This window comes from Artibeus jamaicensis, unplaced genomic scaffold (assembly GCF_021234435.1).
Source record: "Artibeus jamaicensis isolate MK-2021 breed Jamaican fruit bat unplaced genomic scaffold, CSHL_Jam_final contig_445, whole genome shotgun sequence".
Taxonomy (NCBI): domain Eukaryota; kingdom Metazoa; phylum Chordata; class Mammalia; order Chiroptera; family Phyllostomidae; genus Artibeus; species Artibeus jamaicensis.
Window position 1 is genome coordinate 306012 of NW_026521832.1, and position 16834 is coordinate 322845.

Here is a 16834-nt window from a genome sequence, read left to right on the forward strand (position 1 = left end):
TTTTGCTTCCTAGTTGTTGCTCTTGGTTTATCTTCACACAAATGTGGGACCACCTGCTCTGCCAGCCTCTGCCTTGCCTTGTCTGCCAGCTACTGCTTTGCGGTGGGTCCTCTATACCCAACTTGCCCATCTTCCTCCTCCTGTGGGTCTCGATAAATGTTTCTTCTTTAACTCCTTGGTTGTTGGACTTCCATACAGTTTGATTTTCTGTTCATTCTGGGTTTTTAAAAATTTGTTGTTGTCCTTCTTTTGGTTGTGCAAGGAGGCACAGTGTGTCTACTTACGCCTCCATCTTGGCTGGAAGTCTCACTGTGGTTTTAATTTGCATATCTGATGATTTGTGACATTGAGCATTTTTTCATATGTCTTGGCATTGTATGTCCTCTTTGTAGAACTGTTTAGATCTTTTGCCCATTTTTTAATTGGGTTGTCTCTTTTCCTGGTATTGAGTTTTGTAAGTATGTTACAGAAAACAACTCAGCCGCTTTTGGGTGTACGGAGTAGAACTTTATTTATGCATGTGGACCCAGAGGAGGCAGTCTCCAAATTCTGGGTCCTGAGCTTGGGCGGGGCTTGTTTTTATAGTATGGCATGCAGAAGCGATTTTACTAAGCCTTTGTGGCAGAAGCAGGTTTACAGAAGCAAGAAAGCAGGGCTGCTGAGAAAGTGGGGCTGCTGATAGGGTCATACAATGTTCTTTTGTTCTTACTTCTTAGTTACTTAGTTGTTCACCCCTCCTTATCTTAGTGGCTCAGCAAAGGGACTGTGTCCTTCTGACTTGTCTGGGCTTGTCTAAGCAGGTCTCCTGCTACAAGTACTTTATACATTTTGGATATAAACCCCTTATCAGCTATATCAGTAGATATGTTCTCCTGTTCTGTGGCTTGTCCTTTTATTTTGTTCATGATTCCCTTTGCTGTGCAAAAATTTTGTAGTTTGATGAAGTTTGATTCCCATTTCTCCATTTTTCTGTTTTTTCCCTTGCCTAGAGAGATATAGCTAGTAAAAAATTGCTACAAGTAACGTCTAAGATTTTGCTGCCTATATTTTCTTCTGGGATTTTTATGGTTTTGGGTCTAACATTTAAGTTTTTGATCCATTTTGAATTTATTCTTGTATGTGGGTGTAAGAAGGTGGCCTGTTTTCATTTTTCTGCACATATCTGTCCAATTTTACCAACACAATTTATTGAATAAAGTATCTTTAGCCCATTGTACGTGCTTATTTTCTCTGTTGAAAATTAATTTACTATAAAGGTTTGGGTTTATTTCTGGGCCCTCTGTTCTCTTCCCTTAATGTATGTATCTGTTTTTATACCAGTACCAGGCTATTTTGATTACTATGGCCTTGTAGTAAGTACAGTTGGATATTAGGTAGCATGATTCCTCCAACTTTGTTCTTCCTTAACATCGCTGTTGCTATGCAAAGCCTTTTGTGCTTCCATATAAATTTTGGAAATTCTAGTTCTGTGAAACATGTCATTGGAATCCTGATAGGAATTGCATTGAGTCTATAGATTGCTTTGAGGAATGTGGACATTTTAATCTTAATGACATTAATTTGTTCTATGCATGAACATGGCATTTGCTTCCACTTATTTGTATCTTCAATTTCTTTCTTCAGTGTCTCTTAACTTTGTGAGTATAGGTCTTTTACATCCTTGGTTAGATTTATCCCTAGGTATTTTATTCTTTTTTAAGAAATTGTGAATGGGATTGTTTTTCTTAATTTTCCTTTGTTACCTCATTATTGGCATATAAAGATGCAACTGATTTCTGAATATTAATTTTGTATACTGCTACTTTGCTGAATTCATTGATCAGTTTTAGTAATTTCTTGGCGGTATCTTTGGGAATCTCTGTGTACAGTGTCATGTCTCCTGCAAATAAAGACAGTTTACTTCTTCCTTTCTAATTTGGGTGCCTTTTATTTTGTTTCATCTCATTTGATTGCCATTTCTAGCACTTCCAGTACTATGTTGAATAAGGGCAGTGAAAGCAGATGTCCATGTCTTGTTCCCAATCTTAAGGGGACCACCTATAGTTTTTGCCTGTTGTTATACTGGCTAGCAGTGTGTTTGTCATATATGGCTATTATTATGTTTAGGTTTGTTCCTTCTATTCCCACTTTGCTGAGAGTTTTTATCATAAATGGGTACTGGATTTTATCAGAAGCTTTTTCTGCATCTACTGATATAATCACGTGGTGGTGTTTATCCTTCATTTTGTTTATGTGGTGAATTACATTTATTGTTTTGCAGATGTTGTACCGTCCTTGTATTCCCAGAATAAATCCCACTTGATCATGGCATATGACCTTTTTGATGCACTGCCATATTCAATTTGTCAATACTTTGTTGAGGATATTAGCATCCATGTTCATCAGTGATATTGGCCTATAATTTTCTTTCTTTATAGTGTCTTTATCTGGAATTAGGATAATGCTGGCCTTGTAAAATTAGTTTGGGAGTCTTCCCTCTTCTTGAATTTTATGAAATAGTCTGAGAAGGAGAGGCATTGTCTGGTAATGTCTCGGAATGTCTGGTAAAGTTCACCTGTAAAGCCATCTGGTCCAGGGCTTTTGTTTGTTGGGAGTATTTTGATTACTGATTCAATTTCATTAGCTATAATAAGAGAAGCAAGTATGTTTTAGAAATCTGTCTCCACTTTGTGGTGATGATGCTTTTTTTTTTTTTAAAGTGTGTAAATACATCTGTTTTATTTAAATCTTACGATTTTATTGTGGAAATGTGGATGTCATTAAAATAAGGGCTATAATGTTGATTTAAATGATTGATTGTGCTTAGTATAGAATTCCATGATTACCTTTGGCTCATGTTTTTATTGCAGAGGGGTTCAGGCCTTGGCCTGTGTGGCTCAGCTGGTTGGAACATGGTCCTGTAGACCAAATGTTGCTTGTTTGATTTCTTGTCAGGGTACATACCCAGGTTGTGGGTTCAATCACCAGTTGGTGTGCGTACATGAAGTCAATGAGTCTATGATTCTTTTCTTCCCTTCCTTTCTCTCTAAAAGCAATGAAAAAAAGTTCTCAGATGAGGATAAAAAGAAAAAAAAGGTGTTTGGCCATTGGCCTGTAGTTTCTCTATGAAGGAAATTAAGTTTTGCAATATGTAAGGTTTTCCCCCCTTTTCATACACCTGAAAGACTTGTTCTTCCTCTTTCCTCTTTTATTGTTCTTAAAACTGTAATGTGGTTTATTTCTGGTTTTTACTAGTTCTGGCGTAATTTGGACCATGCGATGATTATACAAGATTTTAGACCATTTCTAAGTAGCAGTCCACTGGACCAAGATAATAGAGCCACTGAGAGACCCCAAGCTCACACCGACTTCTGGGGACCAAGTCGACCTCCTCGGCTGCCAGTGACTCGGAGATACAGATCGCAAGGAAGTACTCGTCCTGATAGATCCCCAGCTATTGAAGGGTGAGTGCAAAGATGTTTTTACAAGAGTAGTTTCAATGAAAGAGATATTAGCTTAATCTAATTTTTATAAGGTAGAATGAAGATACACCTAAATTGAATGTCTCTGTACTCAACTCGTACCAGTTAGTGAATGATGATAAAGTCAGGGTGATAAAACTAATGATACAGGTCTCTAGTTAACATTTTTATTTATGTCTCAGAATCATACAGGTTTGTGTATCAGAATTTCAGAATATACTGAAAAGGGGTCGAATATATTACATGACATTAAGATTCCAAAAGACCTCAGCAGATTGGAGCAATGGACTAATATGAATTTTAATAGGAATAAACATAGAGTCTTGTGACTGCTGGAATCATTCATGCAACAAATGTTTATTGAGCCTTTTATAGTAGGATATTTGTACGAGATACTGGGGATATAATGGAGAGCAAAACACCAGTTAGTGGTAGCCCCTCATTTCATGGATCTCATTTAGTAGAGATAATAAACAAATTTTTAAAATATTTACCATATGGCCTTGGCCGAGTGGCTTAGTTGGCTAGAGCATTAATCCATACACAAAAAGGTTGTAGTTTCGATTCCGGGTCAGGGCACATAACTAGTTTGCAGGTTTGATCCCCGATCAGGGTGCATATGAGAGGTAACCCCTTGATGTTCCTCTCCCTTTCTCTCCCTCTCTCTCAAATCAATAAACATACCCTCAACTGCGGATTTGGTGGGGGGGGCAGTAAGGGGGACATGGTTTTATTCATTGCTGCATTTTCCCACTTTCATTTTCCAGATCCGTTTTCCAATTACATAAATGCCCAATGCTTCTGAAATTGTAAGACATATTTGTTTCAAAATAGAAACAAGCTAGAGTGATCTGACACATCACAGGAAACAGGGTGGAACTTCAAGCAAGACTCTAAATTGTATCCTAGGAGATATAGGGAAACAATGTATTCGTAAAACAGGAACAGGATGATAGGCAGAGGGAAAAAATGAGGCAAGAGACTTTTTAAAGTGCTGAAATTGAACAAAAATGGAAAAGCTGGAAGGTAGAGCGGAGCAAACAGACAGAGATAAAAAACTATGGGAAATAGTAAAAGATTTAGAACACTAGTCCCCCACAAATCTTACATCTAACCAATTAGTGTCCCAGAAAGAGCATAAAGAGACTGAGAGTGGGTAGTATTAAAGCAATAACATAAGAAGTGGAGGCAGAAGACAGAAGTCCTCAGATTTAAAGTTTTCAACACAGTTACAGAACAGTCACAGGGACGCCCAGGGAACATAGTCAGTAATATTGTAACAGCTCTGCCTGGTACCAGGCAGGCATGGGAAACATTGGAGGGCTGTTTGTAACCTATAAGAATGTCTACCCTGCCCTGGCTGGTGTGGCTCAGTGGATTGAGCACCCGTCTGTGAACCAAAGGGTCACCAGTTTGATTCCAACCTGGGACAAAAGGCCAGGTCCCCAGTAGGAGGTGCATGAAAGGAAACCACACATCAATGCCTCCCTCTCTCCCTCCCTTTCCCCTCTCTAAAAACAAACAAAATCTTTACTTAAAAAAAGAAGTCTATCCTTTGTGTTGTGCACCTGAAACTAATACAAAACAGTGTTGAATGCAGACTGCAATTGGAAAACAAAATACCGTGGGTAGGGAGAGAATAAAATGTAAATATTTACTTATTACAATTAGTATATGTAATTCTTACAAAACACGGAGAAATGCAGTCTGAGGAGAATTCCATTGGTGTCAAAGATGCATTTCTTTTTTCTAATTTTTTAAAAAAATTATTGTTCAGGCTATGACAGTTGTTCCCACTTTTACTCCCTTTCACCACCTCCACTCACCCTCTCCTCCCCTTCAGTCAGTCCCGATATCATTGTCCATGTCTGTGGGTCATGCATAAATGTTCTTTGGTCAGTGCCTTCACTTTTATCCAGGTTTCTCTGATGCATTTCCTTTTTTAGATTTTATTTATTTATTTTTAGAGGGGAAGGGAGGGAGAAAGAGAGGGAGAGAAACATCAGTGTGTGGCTACCCACAGAACGCCTCCTACTAGGGACCCAGCACAAAACCCAAGCCTGTGCCCTGATGGGGAATCAAACTGGCTGGTGGCCCTTCCTTTCGCAGGCAGGTGCTCAATTCACTGAGCCAGCTGGGTCAGAGATATGTTTCTTTTTTAAAAAAATATATTTTATTGATTATGCTATTACAGTTGTCCCATTTCCCTCCCTTCATTCCTCTCTACCCTGCACACTCTCTCCCACCCATCCCCCCCTTTTGTTCATTTCCATGTGTCATAAGTTATTTAGCTTCTACATTTCCCATACTATTCTTGCCCTCCACCAGTCTATTTTATACCTACCATCTTTGCTACTTATTCTCTGTACCTTTTCCCCTACTTTCCTCCTCCAACTCCCCTGTTGCTAACCCTCCATGTGATCTCCATTTCTAGGCTTCTGTTCCTGTTCTAGTTGTTTGCTTAGTTCATTTTTGGTTTTGGTTTGTTGTTAATAATTCTGAGTTTGCTGTCATTTTACTGTACGTGTTTTTTTATCTTCTTTTCCTTAGATAAGTCCCTTTAACATTTCATATAATAAGGGCTTGGTGATGATGAACTTTTTGAATTTGATCTTATCTGAGAAGCACTTTATCTGCCCTTCCATTCTAAATGAAAGCTTTGCTGGATAGATCAATCTTGGATGTAGGTCTTTGGATTTCATGACTTGGACTACCTCTTTCCAGCCTCTTCTTGCCTGGAAGGTCTCTTTTGAGAAATCAGCTGACAGTCTGATGGGAACTCCTTTGTAGGTAACTGTCCCCTTATCTCTTGCTGCTTCTAGGATTCTCTCCTTCATTTTAGTCTTGGCTAATGTAATTATGATGTGCCTTGGTGTGTTGGGTCCAACTTCTTTGGGACTCTCTGGAAGTCTATTGCCTTTGCCAGATTGGGGAAGTTCTCTTCTATTATTTGTTCAAATAAGGTTTCCACTCGTGACTCTTCCCCTTCTGGTACCCCTATAATTCGAATGTTGGAACGTTTAAAGATGTCCTGGAGGTTCCTAAGCCTCTCCTAATTTTTTTGAAGTCTTGTTTCTTCATTCTTTTCTGTTTCGTCATTTTTTTTCCTCCTGGTCCAGTCCTTTGATTTGAGTCCCAGTTTCCTTTCCATTATTATTGGTTTCCTGTGTATTTCCCTTCATTTCAATTAGTTTAGCTTCCATATGTTCCTCTAATTTGTGACTAAAATCAACCAGTTCTGTGAGGATCCTGATCACCAGTGTTTTGAACTGTGCATCTGAACGTTTGGCTATTTCTTCATTGCTTAGATTTATCGGCTCTGGGGCTCTAAGTTGTTCTTGAGCCATGTTTTTATCTGTTTGTGTTTGTTACATATGAGGAGTGGAGCCTTAGTTGTTCACCAGGGCGGAGCCTCCCAGGTCGCTGGTTTGTAACGCTGTCTGTGGGGGTGGGGTCAGAGAGGGAGAATGGCGGTTCTCTCTGCCGCTTTCCGCTGCTGGGGCCTTCGCGGTCCATCTCACCACCGCTAGCTCCATCACCAGTTTATCTGTGCGAGAATGTGTGTCCACAGTCCGCCCTAGAGTGTGTCCAACACCTTCCACTCTTCTCAGTGGGTCTGCTCGCTTCTCCACACCTGGGATCTGCCCACGGCTGCTGGCGCACCTGGGTTGCACGCGCCCCGGTTGGTCCAGTGCCAGTGGATCTTTCCTGCCTGACCCTGCTCTGCTGCTGCTTGCTTTGCCCCTCTTACCAGTTTGGCTGAAGGGTTCGTTGTTGTCAGACTTCCGTGTAGTTCAGTTTTCTGTGGTTTGGCTGTGTTTTTTGTTGCTAAAACTTTGTTGTTTTTAAACTTGGTTGTGTGAGAAGGTAAAGTGCTTCCACCTATGCCTCCATTTTGGCGGAAGTCCTCTATGTCTTTTCAATTTAGTGCTTCAGGTTTCTTTGGATAAATACCTAAAACTGGAATTGGTGATTCCTTCTTGATTCTTGTTATAATCTTTGTTTTAAAGTCTGTGTTGCCTAGTGTAAGTATTGCTACCCCAGCTTTTTAATTTTTAATTTCCATTTTCATGAAATATTTTTTCCATCTGTTTTTAGTCTATGTATCTTTCTGTCTGACTTGAGTCTCTTGTAAACAGCACATATAAGGTAATCCTTTAATTTTTTCTTTTTAAATAGTTTATTATTTCAGAGAAAGGAGAAGGGAGGCAGAAAGAGAGGGAGAGAAACATTAACGTGTGGTTGCCTCTCATGCGCCCCCCACTGGGGACCCAGTTCACAACTCAGGCATGTGCCCTGACCGGGAATCAAACCAGAGCCCTTTGGTTTGCAGGCCGGCACTCAGCCTATTGAACTATACCACCTGGGGTGGTTTTTTCTTGTCTGGAAAGCTCTTTATCTGTCCTTAGATTCTGAATGAAAGTTTTGCTGGGTAGAATCTGGCCAAGATAGAGGCATAGTTAGAAACCCATTGTTTCCTTGTACAACCAAAAGGAGGATAACAACCAATTAAAATCAGTACACAACCAGAAGTGCCAGGAAATTAAAGTGCATGGAACTCTGACAACCAAGAAATTTTTTAGAGAAACAGTCAATCAGCCCATCTAGACCAGTACGATGAGCATATGGAGAGAGAGAACGTGTGGCAAGGTGATGGATCGTGGGGATGGGGCTGGCTGAATGTGAAACTGAGACTCAGAGCTGACTGTGGACTACTGGGGGGGGGGGTTGCCGCAATGGGAGGAACTTCCAGTCTCACCCGAGGGTTTGTTGGAAAGTGGGGCTAGAGCCTAGCAGGGGAGCTCCATTATTCCCTCTTTGGCCCCTCCCCACAGTCAGTACTGAAGTGCACCAAGGGTGGTTGCCCTGCCTTGGTCAGTTCCTAAGGTCCCACCCCCTTTCAACTTCTCACGTGTGCTGAGACAAAGAAATAGGGCACAAATGAAAGAACAGAGTAAAGCATCAGAAAGAGCTAAGTGACGAGGATGTAGCTAACCTATTTAAATGGAGAATTTAAAGCCCTGGTAATCAAAATGCTCACAGAACAATTGATCTTGGTCACAAAATGTAATAACAAATGAAGGATATCCAAAGTAAAAAAAAAGGTAAAATATTCAGGGAACCAACAGTGACAAGGAAACCAGGACTCAAATCAACAATTTGGAACAAAAGGAAGATATAAACATCCAATGGGAACAGAATGAAGAAACAAGAATTCAAAAAAAAATGAAGATACGGTTAGAAACCTCTAGGACAACCTGAAACATTCCGATTTGTAAATTATAGGGGTGCCAGAAGGAGAAGAACAAGAGCAAGAAATTGAAACTTATTTGAACAAATAATGAAGGAAAAGTTCCCCAATCTGGCAAAGGAAATAGACTTCCAGGAAGTCCAGAAAGCTCAGAGAGTCCTGTAGAAGTGGGACCCAAAGAGGAACACACCAAGGCACATCATCATTAAGTTACCCAAGACTAAAGATAAGGAGAGAATCTTAAAAGCAGCAAGAGAAAAGGAGAGTTATATATAAAGGAGTCCCATAATACTGTCAGCTGCTTTCTCTAAAGAAACCTTAGAGGCAAGAATGGGCTGGAAAGAAGTATTTGAACTCATGAAAGGCAAGGGACCTACATCCTAGAATACTCTGACCAGCAAAGCTATCATTTAGAATGGAAGGGCAGGTAAGGCACTTCCTAGATAAAGTTAAAGGAGTTCATCACCACCAAGACCTTATTATATGAAATGTTAAAGGGACTTATTTAAGAAATTGAAGATGATAAAAACTATGAACAGTAAAGTGACAACAAATTCACAACTATAAACAAATGAACCTTAAAAAACCCGGAAAAGCCAAGTTTTTCTGGGTAGAGTAATCTTGGTTTTTGGTCCTTGCTTTCCATCACTTTAAACATTTTATATCAATCCCTTTTGGCATAAAATGTTTTTCTTGAGAAATCATTTTTATGGAAGCTCCCTTCTAGGTAACTAACTGCTACTCTCTAGCTGCTTTTTAAAAAAAACCAGCATGTAATGTGGGCCCTTTTAGAAGATTTATTTACTTTTAGAGAAGGTGGGAGGGAGGGAAAAAGAGAAGTGGAGAATCATCAGTGTGTGGTTGCCCCTCAAGTGCCACCATCCAGGGACCTGGCCTGTAACCCAGGCATGTGCCCTGACTGGTAATTGAACCAGCTACCCTTTGGTTCACAGGCAGGCACTCAATCCACTGACCAGCTAGGGGCATATTCTCTTCCTGCTTTTAAGAATCTCTTGTATTTAACCTTCGGCATTTTAATTATGATGTGTCTTCGTGTCAACCTTTGGGTTCATCTTTTTTGAGATTGTGTGCTTCCTGGATTTGTACATCTGTTTCCTTCACCAGGTTAGGGAAGGTTTCATTATTTTTTCACATAGGTGTTCAGTTCCTTGCTCTTTCTTTTCCCCTTCCAACATCCTCATGATGTGAATGTTGAAACATTTGATGTTGTCCCAGAGGCTTCTTATAGTATCCTTATATTTTGGACTCTTTTTTCTTTTTGCTGTTCTGATTGGGTGATTTATGTTTCCTCCTCAGGCAGATTGCAGGTTTGAGTCTCTGCTTCATCTCCTCTACTGTTGATTCCCTGTAATGCATTCTTCATTTCAGTTAATGTATATTCTTCATTTCTGACTGATTCTTTTTTTATGTTTTCTGTCTACATTTTTATGTTTCCTATCTCTTGTTGAAGTTCTCAGTAAGTTCCTCTATTCTTCTTCGAAGTTTATTGAGCATTCTTATAACTAGTGTTTTGAACTGTGTATTCGGTAGATTGCTTGTCTCTTTTTTGTTTCATTCTTTTTCCAGAGTATTGTTATGTTTTTTTATTTGGAACATGCTTCTCTGTTTCCTCATTTTGACTGCCTCTCTGTATTTGTTTCTGTGTATTAAGTAGAGCTGCTATGTGTCCCATTCTTGGTATAATGACCTTGTGTAGTAGATGTCCTGTAGTGCCCAGTGGTACAGCCTCCCCAATCACCTGAGCTTGGCACTCCATGTCCTTTCCCCCTTCCATTGTTCCCTTCTCCCCTTTTTGTGGGCTGTGTGTACCTTCCTGTTGTAGTTGAGCCTTGATTGCTGTTGGCATGTAATGGTAGAGATTTATCACTAGGCCAGTGGGTTGCTTGGACTGACTGAGAGCCCACTGGAACATAGGGACTGACCCTATGGGAGTGTCACTTTAGTTGTGCTCTGGCACCCTGTTAGTTTGTCACCTGAGTGTATTGCTTGGTTGGGTGGTACTTCAGTGTTATATGAAACTGTCCACTGGGTTTTCTGGCTCTGTGGTTTCCTGGGAGAAGGTCAGCAGCTGCATATGCCCTGCTCGGGGCCATTAGGCATGAGCTGCACAGCAATCTGCAGATGGCTACTACCTGTTTTGTGCTGGGAGGTACTTGGCAGAGGCCATGCTACAAGCTAAATCTGGCTGCATTTAGTGCCATATCTGGGGTCACTTAGCAAAAGGTGCAGGATATACAGAGGCCAGATGCTGCTTGTATACATTTAGAAATGTTTGCAACATGAGCCAAGGTAGGTTGTGTGTATAGAAAAGACACTGGGAACCACTTGGGTTTCCAGTGTCTTGGCTGCAAATTGGGTGGGGCAAGGTCTCAGGGAATCACCAGGGTTGGATGAACAGTGTTAGCCAGGTTAGTGGAGGTGCAGATATTGTACCTGTCTGCTGGCTCTGTGGGTGAAGGATCAGCAGAGGAACAATGGCTTCTTCCACACTCCTGTCTAGGAGAAAGGTACTTACTAGCTCTCACCCAGTGACAGTTCAGTTTCTCCCCATATGTCTCTGGTATCTTTCAAGCTGCTGTCTCAGCACTAGAAATCAGAGGGAGTGAGTCCAAGTAAGCCCCTGTGTGGGCCCTTTTAAAGGACAGCTTGAGACTCCAGAAGCCCTTTATCTCATTCAGCCACAATACTCACTGGTTTTCATAGCCAGAAGTTATGGGGATATGCTGTTCAGCTAGGACCCCAGGCTTCTCAGAAGGGACCTCTGCAGCTGAGATCTCCCTCCCAATATTAAATTGCTACATTGGTGTGTGACCTACTCATTCTTTGTCTCCCCCTCTCTAGCCAGTGTCTACGTGGATTCTTTATATTCTTAATTATAGGACTTCTGTTCAGGTATGTTTCAGGTAGTTCTGAATAATGGTGATTATGTAGTTGTAAAATTTTGATGTGGTTGTGGGAGGTTTTGAATACCCTGTTTAAGTGTGCCACCATCTTGACTGGGGGCCTATACATTTTTTTGTGAATGTAACTTGCTATTCTCAATTTTCCATTTTTTTCACCCAGGATTTACGTATTATGTAAGGTTAGAAGGATGGGGAATGAGCATAAAAGTTACTGTTAATTTCTGCAGGCCATTGACTATTATGGGGAGGTCTTGAAGTACTGGGTTCTCTAGCTCTGCAAATGCCAGTGATACCATCTTCTTGCTCTCTGACTTTGACATAAGAAATATGTCTTGCCTTTGAATTAAAGCAAATGTGTAACGATTGAATTTGTTTCTTTAATGTCCCTGTTATGTAAAATCACCTCGTGGTGGTACACCTGCCTTTAAGAACACTGTCCTACATTTTCATTCCAGGTACACACTTAGGAAATAATAGCCAACTAGTAGAGATATATGAAAATGTAGTAAAATTTTTTTGCTCTGAAACTTCCGGCCCAGACGAAGGCATAGGTAGATACACTTTGCCTCCTTGCACAACCAAAAGGAAGACAACAAATTTAAAAACAAAAAATAACCAAACTGCCAGAAAAATCGAACTGTATGGACATCTAGCAACCAAGGAGTTAAAGAAGAAACATTCATTCAGACTAGTAGGGGTTGCGGAGATAAGCAGCCAGAGCAAGAGGACCTGTGGCAAGGCAGTATTTGGAACCGGGAGAGTGGAGCAGCAACTGGCAGAGCAGGTGGTCCCATATTTGTATGTGGATAAACTGGGAGGAACAACTGGAGGGCAAGATGGACTATGCAACCCACAGTTCCAATGTGGGAAAATAAAGCCTCAAAACCTCTCACTGTGAAAACCTGTGGGGTTTGTGGTGGTGGGCAAAACTGCCAGCCTCACAGGAGAGTTTGTTGGAGACACCCAAGGTGTCCTAGAATATACACAAACCCACCCACCGAGGAATCAGCTCCAGAAGGGCTCAATTTGCTTGTGGGTAGCAGGGGAAGTGACTAAAATCCAGTGGAAAGCTGAGCGAGCAACATTGTTCCCTCTTGGATTCCTCCCCTACATAGAGCACCACAACACAGCAACATTAGTTGCCCTACCCTGGAAAATATCTAAGGCCCACCTCTTACAATCTAACAGGCATGTTGAGACAAAAAATTATGGCTCAAATGAAAGAATAGATGAGAGTTCAAAAAATAGAACTAAGTGACAAAGAGTTAGCCAACCTATCAGATGCAGAGTTCAAAACACTGGTAATCAGGTGTTTTGAGTATGGTTGCAAAATAGAGAAAAAGTATAGGCTGTTCAACGTGAAATAAAGAAAAATACATGAGGCCAACAGTGAAGGGAAGGAAACTGGAACTCAAATCAACAATTTGGAGCAGATTCAACCAGAACAAAATGAACAAACAAGTACTCAAAAAAAAAAAAAAACAACCAAGGAGAGGCTTAGGAACCTCTGAGACAACTTCAGACATTCCCATATCCAGATCATAGGGGTGCCAGGAGAAGAAGAAGAAGAAGAACTTGAAAACTTATTTGAATAAATAATGAAAGAGAATCTGACAAAGGAAATAGACTTCTAGGAAGTCCAGGAAGCTCAGAGAGTCCCAAAGAAGTTGGACTCAAGGAAGCACACATCAAGACACATCATTATTAAGTTACCCAAGATTAAAGATAAGGAGAAAATCTTAAAAGCAGCGACGGGGAAGGAGATAGTTACCTACAAAGGAGTTCCCATAACACTATCAACTGGTTTCTCCAAAGACACCTTAGAAGCAAGAAGGGGCTGGAAAGAAGTATTTGAAGTCCTGAAAGGCAGGGACCTACATCCAAGATTACTATATCCAGCAAAGCTATCATTTAGAATGGAAGGGCAGAAAAAGTGCTTCCCAGATAAGGTAAGTTAAAGGAGTTTATCATCACCTCACCCTTATTTATCTGAAGTGTTAAAGGGACTTAGCTAAGAAAAAGAAGAATATCAAAATTGAACAGTAAAATGACAACAAACTCACAAATACAACAACTGAACCTAAAAAAGAAAGCAAACTAAGCAAACAACTAGAACAGGAACAGAATCACAGAAAAGTAGATCATGTGGAGTGTTATCAGTGTGGAGGGGTCTGGGAGGATGATGGAAAAGGTACAGGGAATAAGCATAAATGGTAGATACAAAGTAGACGGGGATGTTAAGAGTAGTATAGGAAGTGTAGAAGCCAAAGAACTTACATGTATGAGCCATGGACATGAACTAGGGGACGGGAAATGCTGGTTGGAGAAGGAGTGCAGGGTGGAGGAGAATAAAGGGAGAAAAAAACGGGACAACTGTTATAACAATCAGTACAATATGTTAAAAGAAGTTTTTTTTTTTTTTGCTCTGGTTATATGGAAAATTAAGAGTTAATTTTCCCTGGCTGGTGTAGCTCAGTGAATTGAGTGCAGGCCTGTGAACCAAAAGAGTTGATTTTATGTACCTGTTTATACTTACAACTTTTTGTATAATTCCAGGAGGTTAGGGACAGTATTTAATTTTTAGTATCTAAATGTTTTTAAATCTTAATTTTTTTTCATATAACAATATATGTTGTCCTTCTTTCCATGCCTTGCTTATAGACCTGCTAGATCTGTCACATTTAAATACAAGAATAGAATTCTATGTACAATAATTAATGTAGACAATTCCCTAATGATTCACATCATTTCATCATTATAAACTAAACTGCACTTGAACAAGTCTTGTATCTAATGATTTATTTATTTCAGATATATTTTTCATTTATAAAATGTCTATTTGATACTCTGGTTTCTCTTCAGATTGTATAAATTTTTCGCCTTTTACAAAAGTGTCTGTTTGATTGCCACTATGGATTCAGATTCTTGGGTGAAATTCTCCATCTTTACTTAAACATATTAGTCATAGTTAAAGCCCTTTTCAATTTTTATCCTTCCTTCCTTCCTTCCTTCCTTCCTTCCTTCCTTCCTTCCTTCCTTCCTTCGGAGGGAGGGAGGGAGGGAGGGAGGGGGGAGGGAGGGAGGGAGGGAGGGAGGGAAAGAAAGAAATATCAATGTGTGGGTTGCCTCTAGCATGCTCCTTACTGGAGACCTGGCCCAGAACTCAGGCATGTGTCCTGCTTGGGAATTAAACTAGTGACCCTTTGGTTCACAGGCTGCCACTCAGTCCACTGAACCACACTAGCCAACAAAGTCCTTTTTTATAAAATCTCCAGTTTCTAGATCACCTCTGGGTGTTTTTCTGTTGTTTATTATTTCCTTATGGTTTTTTATCGTTAGTCTAATCATTTGAAATGTTTAGTTTTCAGAAGAAGTAGTAGTCCAATATAATGTACTTTTTTCAGGGTATGCTGCTGGCAAGTACTGCCAGCTCTCTACACTCCATAGGAACATAAGGACAAGCAAGGTTATGTTATATATTGGATTTGCATGCGCCGTTGTAGCCACAAAAGCACAGTTCCTAAGGGTACATCCTTTGGTGATCTTGTCCATCATGATATTAACTATTAACTAGCTCAAGGCTTTCAGGCTGAGGAGCAAGTTATATGCCACTGAGGGACTCTCAGAGTCCTGACTTCTTACTGGGTTTGAGGTTACCCTCATTGATCTTTCTAGATTGCTGTAAGAAGAAGTCATGACACCCAATGGATCGCAAAACCAGTCCATAAACACAGGGAGAGGTAAGGGTTGTTGTCTCTAGGCTGAAAGAGCTGTGGTCTTGGAAGGGGACACAAGTCCCACAACATGTCATGGATCTTTCCAAGACCACAGCTCTCTTTCAGCCTGAAGACATCAACCCACTATTAGTGTTTCTTGCCCTGTGGCTTGGAGAAGGTGCAGTATTCTCCCTTCCCACTATTACTGCCAATATAAGTAATATTTGTCAGATTCTTACTAATAAACGTTAGGACAATCATATCTGCTTAAAAGTGTTTTTTATTTACAACTTAAGTGTAATTTGTTTGAAAATTTCATTAATATTTTTTTACAGATATAGAGTAAACAGTCCTAAAATTTGTATGGAACCACAAAAGACCCTAACATCCTAAGTGATCTTGAGAAAGAAGAGCAAAGCCGGAAGCATCAAGCTCCTTAATTTCAAACTATATTACACAACTGTAGTAGTGAAAACAGTATGGCTTTGTCATCAAAACAGACACAGTTGCCACTGAACCAGAAGAGAGGGCCCAGAAATAAACCTATGCATATATGGTCTTGTAATTTATGACAGAGAGCCAAGAATATACACCATAAAAAGGACACTTTCTTTAATGACTTTGGGAAAACTGCACAGTCACATTCAAAAGAATGAAATTGAATCACTGTCTTACATCATACACAAAAATTATAATGGATTAAAGACTTGAGTGAAAGGCCTAAACCATAAACTTCTTAGAAGAAAGTATAGGTGGGAAGCTTCCACCTATATTAAAATCAATATTTTATCTATTATGCCATTACAGTTGTCCCATTTCCCCCTGTCATTCCCCTCCACCCTGCACACCCCCTCTCACCCACATCCCCCCCTTTAGTTCATGTCCATGTGTCATAAGTTCTTTAGCTTCTACATCTCCCACACTACTCTTGCCCTCCCCCTGTCTATTTTCTCCCCACCATCTATGCTACTTATTCTCTGTACCTTCTCCTCCTCCTCCTCCTCCTCCTCCTCTCCTTTGCTAACCCTCCATGTGATCTCCATTTCTGTGGCTCCACTCCTGTTTTAGCTGTCCACTTAGTTTGCTTTTGTTTTAGGTGTGGTTGTTAATAACTGTGAGTTTACTGTCCTTTCACTGTTCGCATTTTTTATCTTCTTTTTTTTAGATAAGTCCCTTTAACATTTCATATAATAAGGGCTTGGTGATGATGAACTCCTTAAACTTGACCTTATCTGAGAAGCGCTTTATCTGTCCTTCCATTCTCAATGAAAGCTTTGCTGGATAGAGCAATCCTGGATGTAGGTCTTTGCCTTTCATTACTTGGAATACTTCTTTCCAGCCTCTTCTTGCCTGTAAGGTCTCTTTTGAGAAATCAGCTGACAGTCTGATAGGAACTCCTTTGTAGGTGACTGTCCCTTTACTTCTTGCTGCTTCTAGAAATTCTCTCCTTCATTTTAATCTTGGCTAATGTAATTATGATGT

At 40.3% G+C, this 16834-nt stretch overlaps 1 protein-coding gene across 2 annotated transcripts in view; it reads left to right on the plus strand.

Moving 5' to 3' along the window:
• RNF115 (ring finger protein 115) overlaps positions 1–16834 on the plus strand; it is a 91224-nt gene that overhangs the window by 63653 nt on the left and 10737 nt on the right. For both annotated transcript variants that reach the window (XM_037145402.2, XM_037145404.2), the window contains one exon: positions 3235–3443. In XM_037145402.2, the coding sequence (XP_037001297.1) occupies positions 3235–3443 (209 nt within the window). The remainder of the gene's footprint in view (positions 1–3234; positions 3444–16834) is intronic.